Source organism: Centroberyx affinis, unplaced genomic scaffold (genome assembly GCF_046629955.1).
Source record: "Centroberyx affinis isolate AG114_WGS23_722 - 3 ecotype Tasmania unplaced genomic scaffold, CSIRO-AGI_Caff_v1 ptg000122l_1, whole genome shotgun sequence".
Taxonomy (NCBI): Eukaryota; Metazoa; Chordata; class Actinopteri; order Beryciformes; family Berycidae; genus Centroberyx; species Centroberyx affinis.
The window spans coordinates 753,355-771,612 of NW_027278823.1; the positions used below are offsets into that span (position 1 = coordinate 753,355).

At 44.1% G+C, this 18,258-nt stretch overlaps 2 protein-coding genes across 2 annotated transcripts; one reads left to right on the plus strand and one right to left on the minus strand.

The window, feature by feature from the left end:
- Positions 1-173: 173 nt before the first annotated feature.
- On the minus strand, positions 174-15,911 carry LOC139651671 (NAD(P) transhydrogenase, mitochondrial-like). The gene is made up of 22 exons (XM_071528685.1): positions 15,792-15,911; positions 14,847-15,016; positions 13,754-13,983; positions 13,037-13,236; positions 12,861-12,948; positions 12,576-12,664; positions 12,261-12,448; positions 11,938-12,071; positions 10,371-10,562; positions 9,681-9,831; positions 8,718-8,879; positions 8,464-8,574; positions 8,225-8,370; positions 7,606-7,801; positions 6,335-6,568; positions 5,591-5,751; positions 4,955-5,134; positions 4,661-4,820; positions 2,586-2,667; positions 1,219-1,337; positions 705-820; positions 174-591 (listed from the first exon to the last, which is right to left on the minus strand). Exons 2-22 carry the CDS (start codon positions 14,974-14,976, stop codon positions 445-447), a joined length of 3,216 nt encoding a protein of 1,071 aa, XP_071384786.1. The 5' UTR covers positions 14,977-15,016; positions 15,792-15,911; the 3' UTR covers positions 174-444.
- Positions 15,912-16,526: 615 nt separating this feature from the next.
- Positions 16,527-17,813, plus strand: LOC139651709 (ATPase family gene 2 protein homolog B-like; the record flags this gene model as incomplete). The annotated part of the gene is made up of 3 exons (XM_071528723.1): positions 16,527-16,613; positions 16,850-17,513; positions 17,628-17,813. Coding segments are annotated over exons 2-3 (777 nt in total), but the record flags the coding sequence as incomplete, so codon positions are not given.
- Positions 17,814-18,258: the final 445 nt, after the last annotated feature.

Here is an 18,258-nt window from a genome sequence, read left to right on the forward strand (position 1 = left end):
TAATTTGTATGTTAAATTAAGTGAAGCCAATTCTTTGTTTTTAGCATAAGCTCATGTTTTTTTGCCAATCCGTGTGTTCTTCTCACTTTTGTCCAGTATTCAGTTACAGCTACCTATGAGTTAAAACTTTAAAATACGAAATGCAATAATATGAAATGGAATTCAGATTGACCACATTTAAATATGTTTTTATTTACAAATCAGTTAGTACATGCATTTGTATTATTTATATCCCTCAATTTCAAGGAAATCATCTTAATGAATTTTGGGCACCTTTGATACAGCATTACATTATAATCACATTTGTTGAAGACCCAATAAATCTGTTCTCTATCAGGTTTTAAAGTTGAAAATATATATATCCTACATGCCCATACTGGGCAGTACCTGTCGACCTGCCTTTGTCTTGAAGAGAAATGCATGATGTAAGCTAATGAGGGATAACTAGTAGTAGGCCTCTCTGATCTTGGCTTGCAGGCTGTCGCATGTCTTCTTGGCATCTCCCAGCAACATGGATGTGTTGGGCTTGTAGAAAATGGGGTTATCTACTGCAGCGTAGCCCACGCCGAGGGTACGCTTCATCACTATCACCTGGAGGGAAGACAAAAAGACGCTTTTTATGGTCACTTTTTGTATCATGCAGCAAAAGGTGCATCAATGTATCTTGTGCTGATAATTTTGAAAAAAAAAAAAAAGATACCCACCTGCTTGGACTTCCACACCTCCAGGACAGGCATGCCAGCAATTATGGAGTTGGGGTCTTCCTGTGCTGCAGAATTCACGGTGTCATTGGCGCCAATGACCAATGTCAGGTCCGTCTCTGCGGGTCACAGACAAACATTAAAACTTTTATACGCAATTCAGATGAAGAACAACCCAACGAACCACTGATAAAGTGCGCTGCAACTGTCCCTGCTAACGTTACTGGGTTCCCCCGCACCACACTTATCTCCCTCTGTCATAAACAGAACCATGTGTCTCGGAGTGCATGCCTGGTTACTAAGAAAACAGTCTGTTGCCCTGATACATGGCATGTCTAAACATCAATATGCAATCAACATTAGGTCTCTCCAAGCACAGATGAAAGGGGATGCATTTATTACACATATGCTGATTTAGTAATATTATCCCCCACCTTCCAGCTGAAGTGACAGCCATGGAGTAGCAGAATATTGTAAACTATGATCTCTGTATGAGTCATGGTCAACACCAGTTTACCTGGGAAGTCCTCATTGATCTCATCCATCTCCAGGACCACGTCATAGGGAACACCGGCCTCGGCCAGGAGGACGTTCAACTGGCCTGGCATACGACCAGCCACTGGGTGGATACCAAACCTAATGCACGTAGACACAGAAAACCATCACTAATCAACAATATATTCCTTTTTATTATTGAAGAAACCTCACTACCTTTTGATCAATGACGCCCAGTCCCAGTACACGTGTCATATCACACGTCATAACGCACTCTTGTCTTTCTCTGCTTTAACAAGTTCAAGTTTAATGTCAAGTGTATTAGAAAAAAAAATAAAAAATACAAATGTACTTTTCAATGCAATGAAAAGCTTGTGCCCTGCCTCTCTCCCCTTAATACCAAACATTTATGCTGTACAGGAGATGTTGGCGAGTAGTTTCCAGTTTTTCACTTTATTTGGATAATGCAAATGTTTATCACTTTAACAGGATGATATCAGCCACTTACCCATCCATCCAGAAAAAGGTAAAGACTAAGCACATATGTAAATATGGTAAAAACAGACAAAAAAAAAAGTGAGAGTGAGAGAATATAATTTTCTTTAGTGCTACACAACGTTTGCTTATTGTAGGAGACATTATTTGGGGAGAATAAGCCATCTAGCCAATAAAGTGGTGAATAAACTGTCTGCATAGCAGCAGGCATATTAGACTCAGAAATTCCAAATAGGGCTGTAACCGGATTGGGATCAATATCAATACTGACAACATGGTAGTTTCAAATATATTAGTTCAATATTCAGTTGACAAGACCAAAACATATGGACAAGATTGGTGGGAGATTGCTTCCACCTGCTACAGGCATCATTCATGTTTTGCCAATTAAGCATTTGTGTAGCGGACTCAGCAGGATCTTGAATTGCAGCAAGCCATGCTGCCTTACACACACACACAATGAAGAAGAATGGACCAAATCTAGGATGTGGTCCCACTGATCATTGGGCAAAGTCCATTCCTATTATTTTTGAGATTAGAGAAGTCCAGGAGTCTATGGAATTATATATAATTTAAATAAGGCAATTTTGATAAGGGTCAAAGAGCCAAAAAAAAGACTCTGTTTGAGCGTCAGGAAAGCTATTGGGGATCTGAGGGAGTTGTTTTTGCCTAATTGATTAAAAAAGTCCAGAATGTGATTTTCAACCTTGAGGGCAAGTTCAAATAAAAGAAGAGACAAGCAGCATCTTAAACAGGTGCAGGTGTAATCCAACCTATTAGACAGTAATGCAGTGTGCTGTAGTTAATAAGAAAGTTATTTCCAGTATATTTGGGTGATAAATCTCAATTGTTTTGTCTGATAATGACATGAAGTGTATGAGTGTAGAAACTGACCTGACACTCTTGCCCTGTTCCGTCAGCATCTTCACCATGTCTGCAATTGGGTACTGGGCTTTTGCTGCACACAGACCCCAACCTAAACACACACACACACACACACACACGTACACACAGAATGAACATACAGTATACTGATGATCTTACAATCCATCCATGATTGCCTATGGCACTGCAGTTAAATGGTGTTTTATGAAATAGGATTTTCCATTATGGGTCTTTTTCTTTTAAATAGGCATTGCAGCATTGGAATAAACATACCACTTGACAGCTATTCAAAATCCACTGTTAATTCTTAAATCAAACACAGTGAACCAGCAGGGATTCTTCTTCTTCCCTACATTCCTTCCTTTGTACTCCTCTCCCTATCTCTCCGATCCTCTGCCTGCTCAGTCGTCCCCATCACCACAGTCTCCTTTCTCTATTAAATCATAGGGGTTCAATGGTCTGGGAGACATTATTGAAGGGAAAACCTTCTTTGTCGGAAATGTATGCGTGTGTATGTGTGTATATGTGCGGTGTGGATTTGGGTGCCCTGCGTGCAAAGAACTCCTTTCCCTGCGTCTGCATAACCCCTGTTTAACCCCGGTGGTCGGGTATCTTGTAGAGTTCAGTGTTGCCCCTAATCAAGTCTCTCTGAAGCAGTCCAACCCAGTCAGCCCCAACTCATATCCTCCGACTCCCCAGACAACTAGAGCCTTCTGTTTCCTCACTGCCATGCTTTGTTGTTGACAGTCCATGGAGAAGTATGAGTCTGGGCTGAATAGCTCTCATGACTTTTCACTGTTTCTGTAATCAAACCAGCGTGTCGGACCACACAGCTGCCCTTGGTGCGTTGGTTTGAGCCATCAGAAAAGAACAGCAAAGACAGTCTGTAAGTGATCTAAGCACGTCCTTCTTGGTCATCCTCAGTCTTCAGACCAGTTTGGCTTTAACTTGATAAAAGGAAGGGGTAGTCACTGCTTCACTCACAAAACAAACTCACCATCCTTTTCTCTTACTGTAACAAACATCTAGTACTGAAACACTGTATTTGTGTGTCACTGGGGACCAGCTAGCTGTGGGATCATTTCTGGACAAACAGCTCCCTCTCATGGTTACCAACCATGTCTCTCCATATCTATCCTCCTCCTGTAGAGCTTCTAGCTCTTCTGGAGCTGATCCTGATCCCCCATTTTGGCAAGGCAGTACATGCAATCAGCCCTTTCGTCAGGTGTGTCTTATTGATCCTGACAGTCTAAAAGCAGCATCTGGAGTACTGAAGAGGATGCATGCTGCCCTGTGGTGAGAGAGTTTCACAGCACAGGTGTGCCCCATCTTAGTTTCTCTGATGTGGACCCAAAGGTTCCCTCTATACCCAACTCTCCCACAGGCTCCAGTGTTTGTGAGGATTGGCTGCACTTGATGCTGGAAAGGAGCAGGTTGGGCTGCCCATGGTGCTACTGTAGCCAGAGGGTTTGACTGCTTGTGTTTGTATGTATGCAGGGTTTGAAACGAACACCTGTCAAAAGCAAAAGGCCGGTCAAATTTGTCTTTGGTAGATAAATCAAATAAGGACCACCTGCCACTCTGGCTGGTAACCTTTTGAGACAATAAGATTTGAATGGCTCAGTTACAGTCTTTGGTCTGCCTGTTCTCAACCTTTGTCGCTGCTGGCCACTGTATACTCTCGTTGACCATGAGCCAATCAAATCAAAGCTCTGTATTATGAGCCAATCAAATCAAAGCTGTGTCAAACAGGCTGTTGATTGGCTGCCTGTTACACTGGCTCTACACAAAATGGTAGCGTCTTAACTTCTACAAAGTTTTCCTGCTGTTTCTGGATGTTGATGACTTAAGGTCATTTGAAACTTGACATTGTTACCATGTGGCCACCAAAAAGAAAAAATTAAGATGAAGACATAACACATCCAATTGTATGAGTTAGTTAGGAAGTTTTAAATTACAACTCTAAATCTGCTCTTGTCTCTTTATTAAATGTTTCATACAGAACCCGATTCTGCTTGAAAGGACAGCCTTTATTGATGCCCATTGGATACTGATACAATGTTCCCTGTGTTGCATGTATGTACCTGGTGTGATGATGATGTTGTTGGCTTCTTTGATCAGCTCAATGGACTGGTCCACATTGACTTCAGTGTGAGTGCCAACAATCTCCATGGGTTTCCCCCCTGCTGTGGAGGTGGTGCCGTACCCACCCAGGATCACATTAGGCAGGGAGCGGTTCATTGCCTTGGAAGAGAGAGATATGGGGGCGGGATCAATAATTGGTCACATACTGTAATAAACTGATAAGGATGATGGTGGTTGTGGTGTGTGTATGAGTGTGTGTGTGATATAGATGTGTGTGTCTACTGTCTACTCACCACACACATGATGTAGGAGAGGATGGCACCGGAGGAGCCAATCAGAGCGCCGACAATGGTCATGAGGTTGTTGTCTAGTAGGAAGCCTTCAGCACAGAGCGCCCATCCAGAGTAGCTGTTCAACACTGTGATGACCACCGGCATGTCAGCGCCCCCGATGGCTGCTGTCAGCGTCACACCCTATAGGGACAACCACAGTCATCAGTACAGAAATAAGCAAGGAGCAATATTTACTACTTATATCTTAGTCTCTGTTCTTACCTGTATTGTCTTTTAATGTTTCTATACTATTTCCAGTCTTAATGTTCTTGTACTTTCTGTTTTAACCCCAAAAGCCTAGCCAGGGACAGGGGCTACAAATTAGCCTTGGCTAGAAACCAGCATGCATGGCATCTATTTTGTATTATATATATAATAATTATAACCCTAACGAGTAAATAATTTTTTTTTTTCAAATTCCAATTGCCCAAAATGGAGTGTAACAACAGGATAAATACTGGATAGAGTTCTAATCAATGATCTGTAATGACAGTAAAACGTTTTAGATTGTGTATCGTCATCATCAGTGACTTGATAATAATTTTTATAATGTATTGTATGTGTCACATTTCCCTCTTTGTCCCAGTGTGAACTTACCATAACAGTGGACAGTCCAGACACTCCAAGCAGACACCCCATGCCAGTGTTGTAGCTGGAACTGAGCATAAAGGGCACCATGCCACCCACGGACGCCGCCATCAGACCAGCATTCATCATGTGGCGTCCTGGCAACAGCAGGGGGGCGGAGTTCAGAATGCCTAGAACCAAGAAGAAACATCAAAACCTCTTCTGTGGGGCTGACGGGAAATAATTTGACAAGATAAAACATGTGAGCTCGCTTTCTTCCTCGGTGTTGCGGAGTGTCTTTGAGCCCAGAGGAATGTCCTCAGACTCCTCTGTCCAGGCCACTAATCAGCCGTCTGAGACTCTGTCCCGTCCACAGATCAGACAGCAGCACTCCATCAACCACAGCCAGGCAGCCACTGCCACTGCCCATAGAAAATTACTAGAAAGCTTCTCATGTGTTCCTCTTTATCAGTCACACTACAATGTGAATGAGTGCATGAGCACGTACACACACACACACACACGCAACTCGTGGTCCAGGCCTGGATTTACCAGAGGATCTTTGGCTTTAACTAGATGAAAGGATACAATCAGCACCAGAGGACACAGAGCTCAGCGTGTTTATATAGATATTTGCACGTCTGTCTGAACTGAAGAACAAGGATTAGACTTGTAAATGGCATACTATTGACTTTCTAATATCTCATCATCTGCACAGTATCTATATGTACATTGCGTGCTGCCAGTGTTGCTTTTTAAAGTAAGATCCGGCACCTTGAAGCTTGCCGTAGGCCACCAGTGATCCGCTGAAGGTGACCCCTCCGATGTAGGTGCCCAGATACGCCACAGTCTTGACTACGTTGGCGGCCGGGTGAGTGTCCAGGTGCGGGTACTCAATCATGAACTCGGCAACACAGGTGAGAACGGCTGCCAGCCCCACCAGGCTGTGGAAGGCTGCCACCAGCTGGGGCAAGTCTGTGATCTCTATACGCTTGGCAATGGTCAGACCTAAAGGAGATGAAAGGAACACAGTCGAGATGTAAATAAAATGTAAAACACAAAAGATGCAGAACACAGATTTCAGTAAATGACAATGAGCTATTGTGTCTGGCTAAATCAAGCATCAGCCACTAATGTTGAAGTCTGAATACAAAAACTAGAGTGCAGCTGGTAAAAAGGCTGACACCTGTTTTCAGTTACTTCCCCTCTTCATATTGGGCATCATCTTCAAAGGGAACCAAACAGTCTCGAGGCAAGCTCTGAAGTGTGTTGTCAAAAAGATAATAATTTTTCTCTAAAGTATACAGTTACTAATTTAAGGTTGAGCAAACTGCTTGCGTGTGTGTGTGTGTCCAGAGTGTAACATAATTTATCATCCTGCTATCTAAAAATACTATTAACATCTAGCACATTCAGGCATGATGACGATATCAACTCATCACTGTATTTGGACAGGATGATCGATGTTCCGTTACGTTTAAGAAAATCCACACTCATTCTTCAAAGACTCGAGAAATCACATTCAAAGTTAATGGCATGTAACACATTCATCATGGTCTTGAAGTTCTGTAAACAACTGTGGGAGTTGGGGGGGGAGACGTGCCCCAGCTTTACACTCTTGTTTTAACTTAGTCTAGACTGAAACACAGATGAAAAGCTCCTATTCTACCACAGCCTTTGTCTCCTTGCCATGCCACTGCACTGCATGCTTCCTAGTGGCAGTGGATACTAAAGGATAATGATAGCTGTACTGAACCAAAATGAGAAGGCACTGCAATAAATGATAAATCAATGTCAGATAGTGTAATATATTGTAATTGTAACATAGAACTCATGTCTCTCAATTGTTTGGTTGAGATCGCTCCATTCACCTTGTCATGGCTGAAAAGAACAAAATTTGAATTTTCCAATCCATTCCTTTTTGGAGTAGTAATTCACAGCAGCATGCAGCACAAATGAAACAGCATGAAAACAAAAAACTGGCATGACTATCCATATCTCAAGTGAGAGCTTTACCTCTTCCAAAAAAGCAACAGGCTACCTACCCATGGTTCCTCCAGTAGCCATGGCCAGAGACATCTGGGACAGCAGCTCTGGAGAGGGTTTGAGGGAACCCAGGGTGGCAGCGATGCCCCCTGCCACTCCCATCATGCCCAAGGCGTTCCCCAGGCGACTGGTGCGCTGGGCGGACAGGCCTGCCAGCGCCCCCACACAGCACAAACCTGAGCCCAGGTACATCATCTAAGACCACAATTATCACAAGATAGCTTTATTTGTACAGCTCTTAATCATGGTTACAGTCTCAAAGGGCCTCACATGCTCACATTAACACAATAAATGAAAAACGACACCCGCTAACTTTAGACCCTTAATGAGAACAAGGAAAAACTCCCACAAAAACCAATGGAGGAAATCATGGGGGGGGGGGGGGGGTCACAGAGAGGGACCCCCTTCCAGGACGGTTAGATGAGCATTGTGTGCCATATTGATAACCAAATGGGACATAAACAACACAAAGAACATCCACAGAATTGATTGATTTCATTCTGTGTTACAAACTGGAACTGCAAACAAGCCTAAACCGTTAACAGATTGGGAGCAAATACTCCATTAAATATATTTTCAGCCAGAACAAATGTAGTGAGAAGCTGAACGTCCTGTCACCTGCTCAATGCTGTATCCAGCGGCCAGTGATGCTCCGTACCCTCCTACAAACGCCGCCCCAGGCAGAGCGTACAGGTAGTTGTACTCAGGAGGGTCGGTGGGACGCTTGAACATGTCCAGCATCCTCTGGGTGATCAGAAAACCACCTGCACACATAGAAACAGGACAATTACACACCTCATTTGATTGGATGGGGAGTGAAACTGTTATATTTTTTGAGGAAGTGTCAAAGGTCAAACCAGCAATGTTGATGGAGGAAACAAAGGCGGCGGCCAGGGCGAGACTCTGAGGCAAGGTGGAGGGTGTGAGACCTCCGCCCATCAGAACCAGACCTCCTACTGCTGTCAGACCTGAGAGAGAGACAGAATGGCAGTAAATAATAAATTAATATTAAAGTCCACTAGTACAGATCTCTAAGCACAAAACCTCTAAACCAGGTTTCTAAACCAAAACACAACTGTTTCATATTGGGTGATGCTGTTTGACCCCTGACCTGAGATGGCGTTGGTGACAGACATGAGGGGCGAGTGCAGAGCGGGGGTCACGCCCCACACAGTGTGGTATCCCACAATCCCAGCCAGGCCGAAGGTCGTCACCATCTGAGTAAACGCTGCGTTGGGAGAGATGATGCCCAGAGCCAGACAGGTGGAGACACCTACAGAGAGACAGCTGATGTTCATGTTTGCACAGGACTTTCCAATCGCTGTGGTCGAAATTAGAGAAGGTGCAGTTTCAGTGGGTTTTTCCAGCCCATTTTTAATGGAAATCAATGGAGCAATTTACAAGAAAAACTGTATTTTCACAGTGATGGGAGCATGATGGTTTATATTTGCTCTGAAACTTCCAAGTATTACAGTATATCCCATACTGTGCTAAAGTACTTGTGATGGACGGTCCAGCTTACACCTTAAAATCCCATTAAAATCTAGTGAAGGGACCTGGTCTCAGCTTTGTTAGTGAGAAAGACAAATTAAAAAACAAAAAAAGTTTGAAAGGAAAACATTGTTCAGAACTGCTAAATACTTAACATATGTTTGTTTCATTATTTATTGTCTATTTTTTTTTTTTATTGTATTTTATTTTTTCTATTTTTCCTCCTTCCTATTATCATTATACCTTACCTTTATATTAGTTATTGTTTTTCAGAACTGTTCAGTGCTGAGTGTTTTGTGTGTTAAAAATTGAAAAATGGCAATAAACTTTAAATCATAAAAAAAGAGAACTGCTAAATACAACCAAAATATGACAATACATATGAGTAACAGATGACCTGAAATGTTAAACAACTTTAACATTCCTACAATTTTGTTTTCACTTTGATTGAATAGCGTGCTTTGCATAGAACTCTAAAAATCCCAAATGAATGCCTTTTGAAATAACTTAATAGCACAACAAAATGTGCAGAAAGTCGAGGGGTCTGAACACTCCTGCAAGCCGCTGTTTGTGTGTATCTGACCTGCGGTGTAGATGCCGGCGGAGGTCATGGTGCGGTTGAAGGGAGAGACCACAGCCGCCTTCTCAGCATCCATTTCAGCAACTGATTTCTGTTTCACCGGGGCCGGGGGGGCCGTCTTAGGGAGGGGGGACGGGAACAAGTTCTGGCCTTCCTGGACACACGAGAAACACATAAGAGCAAACCAGTGTGAGAATACAGAGGAGCGAACGAGAAAGAAAGAAAGACCAAGAGGGTTTTGCGTGAGAAAGAGGCATCAAGAGTTTGGCGTCTCACATTGTGGGATCTTGCCTTGATGATGGGAGTATTCAAACACAGAGTCACAGATCGCATAGGAGATTATAGTGAACAAACAGCAATCATGAACCAGTTACCAGTGGTTTTGAAAGATAAATTCTCTTTAAGAGGCCTGAATAATGCTTAGTTTAACAAGGGGTAAACCGATATGTCCTGCTGAGGTTGCCTGCTTTCCCTGCCATAAACAATGTGTCAAAGCCAAAATTCCTGGAAAAGTATATTTTGAAACCTTCATAACATTCTTGCTTGATTCGAACGTGAGCTATTCCCAGCTGGGGTCGGGCTTTTAGTACCTATTTGGCGCAGTATTCTAGCATGACAGGGTCTGCTAACAGATGCCAGCAGAGACGGAGGCTGCCAGCAGATACTCAGTTACAACAATAAAAAAAACCCCACCTTCATAACGAGAGTCCCACGGATGACATGGTCGACCGTTCCGTAGTCAAACTCATCTTTGGCCTCGTAGTGGAAGTAGTCCTTGTCTGGGCTGATGGCCTTGAGCAGCTTCAGCACATTGTTGGAATACAGAGTGCTGGCCTGGGTGGCCATGCGGCTGGGCAGGTCTGTGTAGCCGATGTGCGTTACACCCTGGTAGAAAAAAAAATTTGTTAATTAAAGTCATTAAAACAGACTTTCAGACTCAAGTCAAGTCATGTTTAATTATATAGCCCTGTATCACAAGCATGTCTCAAAGGGCTTAACAAACCATCATATACACCACTAGTAAAAAGTTTGGACACACCACATTTTTCCTTATTTTTACTATTTTCCACATTTTAGAGTAATAGTAAAGACATCAAAACTATGAATAATACAAATGGAATTATGCAGTGATCAAAAAAGTGTTCAAACAAATCAAAGCTATCTTATATTTTAGATTCTTTAAAGTAGCCACCTTTTGCCTTGATGAAAAGGCAAAGGCAAATATAAATAGTGAAGTTGATGTCTAAGAAACAAATTTCAAGCATTTAAGCATAAGCTTTTAGATCAAACTGGCTTTAAGAGAATGAAAAACATAATACATTCAATCAGGTGTGTCCAAACCTTATACTGGTAGTGTACGTACTACATATACTGTACATCATATACATACTACATCTTATATACTCACTGGTCACCAGCTGGTCATCTGTTGCTGCCCATTTATTGTAATAGCCAACACCTTGTGTGTTCTGAAATGCCCTTCTGCACACTCCTGTTGTAAAGAGCTGTTATTGGAGCATTTGTTGCCTTTCTGTTAGCTTGAACCAGTCTGCCCATTCCCCTCTGACCTCTCTCATTAACAAGGCGTTTTCACTCACTGGATGTTTTTTGGTTTATGGCACCATTCTCTGCAAACTCTAGAGACTGTAGTGTGTGAAAATCCCAGGAGGGCAGCTGTTTCTGAGATGCTGGAACCACCAATCAACAATCAACAAGTCTGGCACCAACAGTCAAAGTGGCTTAGATCACGCATCTTGCTCATTGTAATGTTTGGTTGAACAAAAAATGAAACCACTTCACCATGTCTGCATGCTTTATATATTGAGTTGCAGCCACATGAGTCACTGTTTGGAGCAGCAGGCTCCAGGCTAATGAGCAGGTGTACCTAATAAAGTAGCCGGTGAGTGTACAATATATACCATATACAGTACATAAACATAGTAATGCTTATGGACACTTAAGGGCACATAAGGACCACAATGGAAATAAGTCTGTGACTTTATGGCTTACCCTTGACGAACAAGCTGTAAGGTAATGCTGCTTGTTGTCTTTGGCAAATAAACGAAATGTCTTTGGACTGTGGGAGGAAACATGCAAACTCCACACAGGAAGGACTGGGACGGAGATTTTAAACCCACAACCTTCTCGCTGTGAGGCGACAGTACGAACCACTGAGCCACCGTGCCGCCCAGCTCCTATTTAATTTAAACTAACTTGTGCAAAAAAATGCTCAGTCTCCTTTTCCACATCAGTACTCAACCTTGTGAATGTGCAGCTGTCCAGGCCTGGTGGTCTCAATGTTGCCCCCGGCCTCTGCAGCCAGATCCACCACCACCGAGCCGTCCTTCATCGACTCCACAAACTCCTTCTTGATCAGAATGGGAGCCTGCCTCCCTGCGTAGGGACAGAGAAGACAAGGGCAGGTGAGACGCATCAAACATCTAAAATACGATCCAATGAGGCAGGAAAGTCTAAAACGTCTAAAACACGATTCAGTGAGACAGGAAAGTGGAGGAAGAAAGAATAAAAAATAATCTTCAGAGAGAAAAGACAGACAGAGGGGTAGGTGGCAAGGAGACTCACCTGGAATCAGTGCAGTGCTGATGACAATGTCGACCTCTTTGCACTGCTTGGCGAACAGAGCCATCTCCGCATCAATGAACTCCTGAGACATCTCCTTGGCGTAACCTCCGACCCCCTCGCCAGACTCTTTGATGTCTACCTCTAAAGGCTCTGCCCCGAAGGACTTGAACTGCTCCAGAGCTGCCGGTCTGACCGTCAAGAAACCACTCAGAGGTTAATATTATCACCAATATTATTATTCACTTTGTTGATCTAGAATAAAACTAATATACATAAGTCAGTACGATTTGAAATGTAAGGGTTTTCATACTTTACCTGGTGTCAAATCCTCTAACGATGGCTCCCATAGACTTGGCTGCTCCTGCTGCTGCTAAACCAGCCACTCCACCTCCGATAACCAGGACCTGCGCACAACAGAAACATCCATACACGTTACTTTAAAGAGAAGAATGAGGCACTCCACCAGCACATATTTTATTAGAAGAGGGACAGGGAATGTGGGAAGACAGAGGTGCGACAGAATAGCATGAAATGGGATCGCAATGCAAGTACGATACGTTCTATATGCAAGTTGGTTTGGCAAAATGCGGAGGTGGTTACCTTCGCTGGGGGAACTTTTCCTGCTGCTGTGATCTGACCGGTGAAGAACCTGCCAAAGTTGTTGGCAGCCAGAACCACAGCCTTGTACCTACGAAGGAAACTCTCAAGTCACATCTAAGTATACACGACAGCAGCATACATGTATGAGTATCTGTATGCAAGCGTATATTTCCTACCCAGCAATGTTAGCCATGGAGCTGAGTGCGTCGAAGCCCTGAGCGATGGTGACCCGGGGCACCTGGTCCATGGCCAGCACAGTGCTCTCCCTCTCTGACAGCTTCTTCATCAGCTCTGGGTTCTGCGCCGGATAGATGAAGCTCACCAAGGTGGACTTAGGCTTCAGGAGGTCCACCTCACTCAAACCAGGGGCTCGAACCTACAGCAGATCATGGACAACAATACGCTAGTTCAGATAAACCGGGCACCAGGGTTTGGATCAAGTCATGAATGAACTCAATTCCAATTCAACTGAGGAATTGGAAAAAACCTACAGGAAACGGACGTCTTTGTTTTTTTCTTATCACATATCTGTAGTGTTATATATCATCAATACTGAATATCATAAAATGTTAAAAAGGTACCTTTCAGGAACTATTTGATGCATAAGATGTAACTGTAATACAAACATGATTAAATGTATTTGATTTGTTGAACTGTCTTTTATTTGATTCATAATGTTTGATTTATAATGTTGAGAGAGTGAAGAAAACCGCTTACAAGTGGAATTTCATGGAATTAATTTCCTTAGAGCTGGATGAAATTACAATTCCAACTCCAGGAATTGACCATGAATTCTCAATTCAGTTCATGATTGGCCCCAACCCTGCAGGGCACAGGATTGTCTTTATAGCAGACAAACGCTTGATAAAAAGACTAAGTGCAGCTGCACTAACCTTGAGGACCAGGTCTGAGCCAAAGGCCCCCTTGGCATCAGTGATCATGGCTCCAGCATCTTTGTACTGCTGGTCAGAGAACTTGGATTCGTCTCCCGCTCCAGTCTCCACCTGCACCTGGAAGCCCTGTTTGACCAGTGCCTGCACTCCCACAGGAGACAACGCCACACGACGCTCAGTCTGTAGAGTCTCCTTAGGGACGCCAACCACCAGGTCCTTGTAGAGCGCACCTGAACACACACACACGCTGGTAATTGAGTCGACAGTACAAACATGGCAATGTGAGGCATTATCCACAGGGATTAAAACTGATATTCAGATGAAAATCTCCAATAAGATCTTTTATCCCCAAAAAGCTCATTAGATTTTTGTAAGCTGTACCATGACACACCATGAAATCTAAAAAGGAAAAAATAATAAATATGGGATTCTACTCAAGGAATTTTTGTTCCTTTATTACATTTTTGCAAAAACACAGGAGAGCATGCGTGTACAACTGAGAAAGTGAAGCTGGGAACAGTGTCAGGTTTCACATTTCTCTCCATACACGGCACGGTGACCTCGCCGCCATGGAGACATTATTAGCAGCTGATTGGCTGCAAGCCAGCCCACACTGTGAGGCCTGCGCTGCCCGTCAGACATGCTCCAAATCCAAACCTAAAGCTCTCAGTAAGTCAACAAAACTTCCACAAACACACAGACCACTCAGTGACCCGCTCACCGCCGCCGACCCCGATGCCACAAACAAAGTGTCTGTGGGCAGAATCTGCCACAGAGCAGCCAGACTTGCACTTCACCTTTAACTGACCTCTCACATGTTCTCACATGTTAGCACCGAGAGCACAGTGAGCGTGGCTAAGCTGCTTCAGAACCGGGCTCCCTATTTTGGGAAGGCCTCTAACAAACAGAGCTTGATCTGTGGAGTTTTCCACTCGTCCAGCCAGGGGGAATCTGTCCTTAAGTGAACTGTTACGCTCTCATTCCTCAGCTGAGATGGAGAGGAAAAACTAAATCAAAGCACGCAGGGCCGGGCTGTCCTCTGCAGACACACTGTAAGGTTAAACAGGGAGATAATGAGCTGTGCGTTTCCTACCTTTGGAGGCCTGTTGGTCCCATAACACAGGGAAAGTCCTGAAACTCCTCCTGCCAGGTATCCTGTGACGGACACCTCGCCGGATCAAAGTGACAGAAGAGCTGGAGACACAGCGCAGGAGGGTCGACATGGCCGCTGAGCGTCTGCCCCGAGACTCCACTCACTGGCTCCTGAGTATAAACACACACACACACACACACACACAGAGGCAGAGGTAGGTGATAAGTTAACACTACTTCTGCTCCTGCTGCCAGAGAGCAAACCACATTATATTCTCCCCTGTAGGTCCTGAGCCCCCAGACACACACACAAACACCCCCGGTTGCAAGGCCTAGTGGAAGCAGCAGAGTGACATTTCAGCTCTCCAGGACGTGACACACACACACACACACACACACACATAGGGCCCAGGGTTCATTACACACATACACACACGCACACTCCAGACTTGTTCGCGAGATTTGGAAATATGACGGCATAGTGGGAGACGGTGCCAAGACGGGCCTGGCTGCTGTGGGCAGGAGAGAGAGACAGTGTCCACATAGGATGGTGTGGGTTTAGAGGGCACAGAGACACAGGACACACACACACACACACACACACACACACACACACACACACTTCTTTACAGTCTATCTTTACAGCAAAGCTCTAAGAGATATGGTGCTCTTCAGTGACACTGGTCTCTAAAACAAACACACAACTCCAAAACATACTATGTGAGACTGTGTAAACTTGCAGTGCCTGGCCTGTTGATATCCAGTTCTTGCTTATGATGCATGTGCACCTTCTTTCATTCATTCATCGATTCATTCATTCATTCATCCATTCATTCACTCACTCACTCACTCGGTAAGTAGGCTATGTGTCCCTCAGTGTGTTTACAGTCACCCACGTTTCATTCATTCATAGACTGGCTGATTTCATTATCATTATTCGACTTGCCTTTCAGTTTTCCAGAGAGAGAAGGCTGCTTGTTAAACTTTCCCTGGGCTTCGGCAGCTCAGCGGCAAAATCACCTGTGAAATGTCCCGGACAGGATTTTGGTTTGCTTGTTGGGGGAACGGACGACCTTCCGCAGTTTCGATATCACGGGCTCTATTTATATATAAATAGCAAGCCACGTGATTTCACTCATGACCACATTGGAAGCAGCGAAGTTTCCTACTACAACCACTTCCAAAACACTGGGAAACTTATAAATGAAAGGTTCATGTTTAAATTGTGTTTATCGAAATGCCAAAATGTTCCTTTATGATAGATGTTTTTAATAAATAGGTGGACAATCTCACCATAATCCCCCACACTGTTTTATCAGCTCAAATGTCAAATGATACACATAATTTAAAAAAAAAATTTTTTTTAAATGGATAATATTTAGACTTTAGGCTGCATTTCCTTGTTTTGTACACAGGGTGACGCCAGAGGAGCAGCAGGGGTGTTTGTTAAAACTACGGATAGCCGGACGACCAAAACTAAACCTTAGTTTTTTACGACTTTTACAGATTAACGTCATTTGAACGAGGTAATGGTGCTTTATCCAATTATATAATGAAAATGTATTATCTTAATCTTCTATAATTATTTAATAATCAAAATAGCAACAAGGAAATCAGATTTTCCCTGTTTCCAGTACCAACCAGGAAAATGTTTTGGTTGGCCATCTCCTTTTCACACCACATGGGGTTTTTTGTAAACAGTAGTCACGCTGTCAGTGCCGCTAATTCAGATACTTTAGCCGTCATTTTCGTATTTACACCAGCTACGGTAAGTAGAAGAGTCACAGTGTTTGTTAAAATGTTTTTATAGCTAATGAAAATATAACCAAAAGCTAGTAGCACGTAGCCTAGCTAAAGATAACGATGTAACAAATAGAATGGCAACCCATTAGCTCTAACGTTAATCTCTCTCTCTCCTCTCTCCTCTCTCCTCTCTCTCTCTCTCTCTCTCTCTCTCTGTGTGTGTGTGTGTGTGTGTGTTTGTTTACGTGCTGCACTGTACAGCCTGAGCATCACCCCCTGAGTAGAAGTATGCGTGTGTTTCTGTGTCAGTGAGGCCAGTGGCTGCTGATGCAGGATGTCTCTCAGAGTGCTGTCAGCGGATCCGGCAGACCGGGGCTCTCAGAGATGCAGACTGGGTCCAGGTCTGATGTCCGGCCTGGGACTGAGCCTGGGCTCCCCGCTGCTGCTGTCTCTTCCTGGGGGAACCTGCCTGTGCACCGCCTGGCCCAGACCGGACCTGGCAGAGGGCTTCCTTCAGATAGACCTGAAATGTTCCTCTCCCAGCCTGACCTCTCCCCCACCTGCACACCTCACCCTCAACCACACCCAGCTCACACCTGTTACCTGTCCCAAGCTGAAAGGCGTAAAGGTGACAGTGGTCGTCCGGAGTGTGGAGTTCAGGAAAAACACACCGCCTCACCTTGTTCACGAACTTGTGAAAGACATGCTGAAAGGTGTATACGTGCACAAGAAGCATGTGATAAACGTCGGGGATTTTGATACAGAGGTTACATACGTTGTGGTTGAAAACATCAATCCGGATTCTGCTGATGCTGGACTTATCACCTCCAAAACTGGTGTGGAGGTAGCTGGCATCCAGACCCTCAGGCACTACAGGAGTCAGCTGCAGGACCAGGACCGGGTCCCAGTGGGGGGGCTGGAGGAGGTCAATCATTGAGGAACATCCTCTCTGCACTAAAAATAGATATATTGGTATGCAGGACCCAACACATCTGTATATTCTCACCGTATATACAATTATTTTCTTATTGTATTTTAGGTGAGTGCCTCCCTGAGAGAAATGTTGCAGCTGCCCCTGCTTTATCCCGGCACCCTGGGCTCTCTGGGTGTGTCCTGTCCCAGAGGGGTGCTGCTGGTGGGGCCTCCAGGTGTGGGGAAGACGCTGCTGGTCCGCAGAGTGGTGGGGGAGGTGGGAGCCAGCCTGGTGGTGGTCCGAGGGCCAGAGGTAGCTGCTATGTCAATGAATCCTCTTCATATGTGTGTTGACATTACATTATGTATTTTGACCCAGGTGAACTAGTGCTCTAAAATGTAGCTCAACAGGTGTTTCTGTTGAATCCATATACTTTGAGTTTCTAGCTGTGTTAAAGGTGCATTACGTAAGATATTTTACTGTTTCATAGCACAAAATTAGCACATAATATATCTGTGGGGGTTTGATAGGGTTGTTGATCATTTCCAGTGACTCAATGATTACTTTGCTGAGATTTCTGACTCTTTCCATCCCTTGCTCTGTTTTGGAAGCAAACCCTCCCTCACGTTTTCAACTGCTCAATGAATGAGGATGATGCTATGAGCAAGCAGCTGGTGTTGCAACACATTTCATTCTCCAGCCAAAAAGATCGAATGACAAAGCAGTATGATGTTGCATCATGATATACTGTATTACT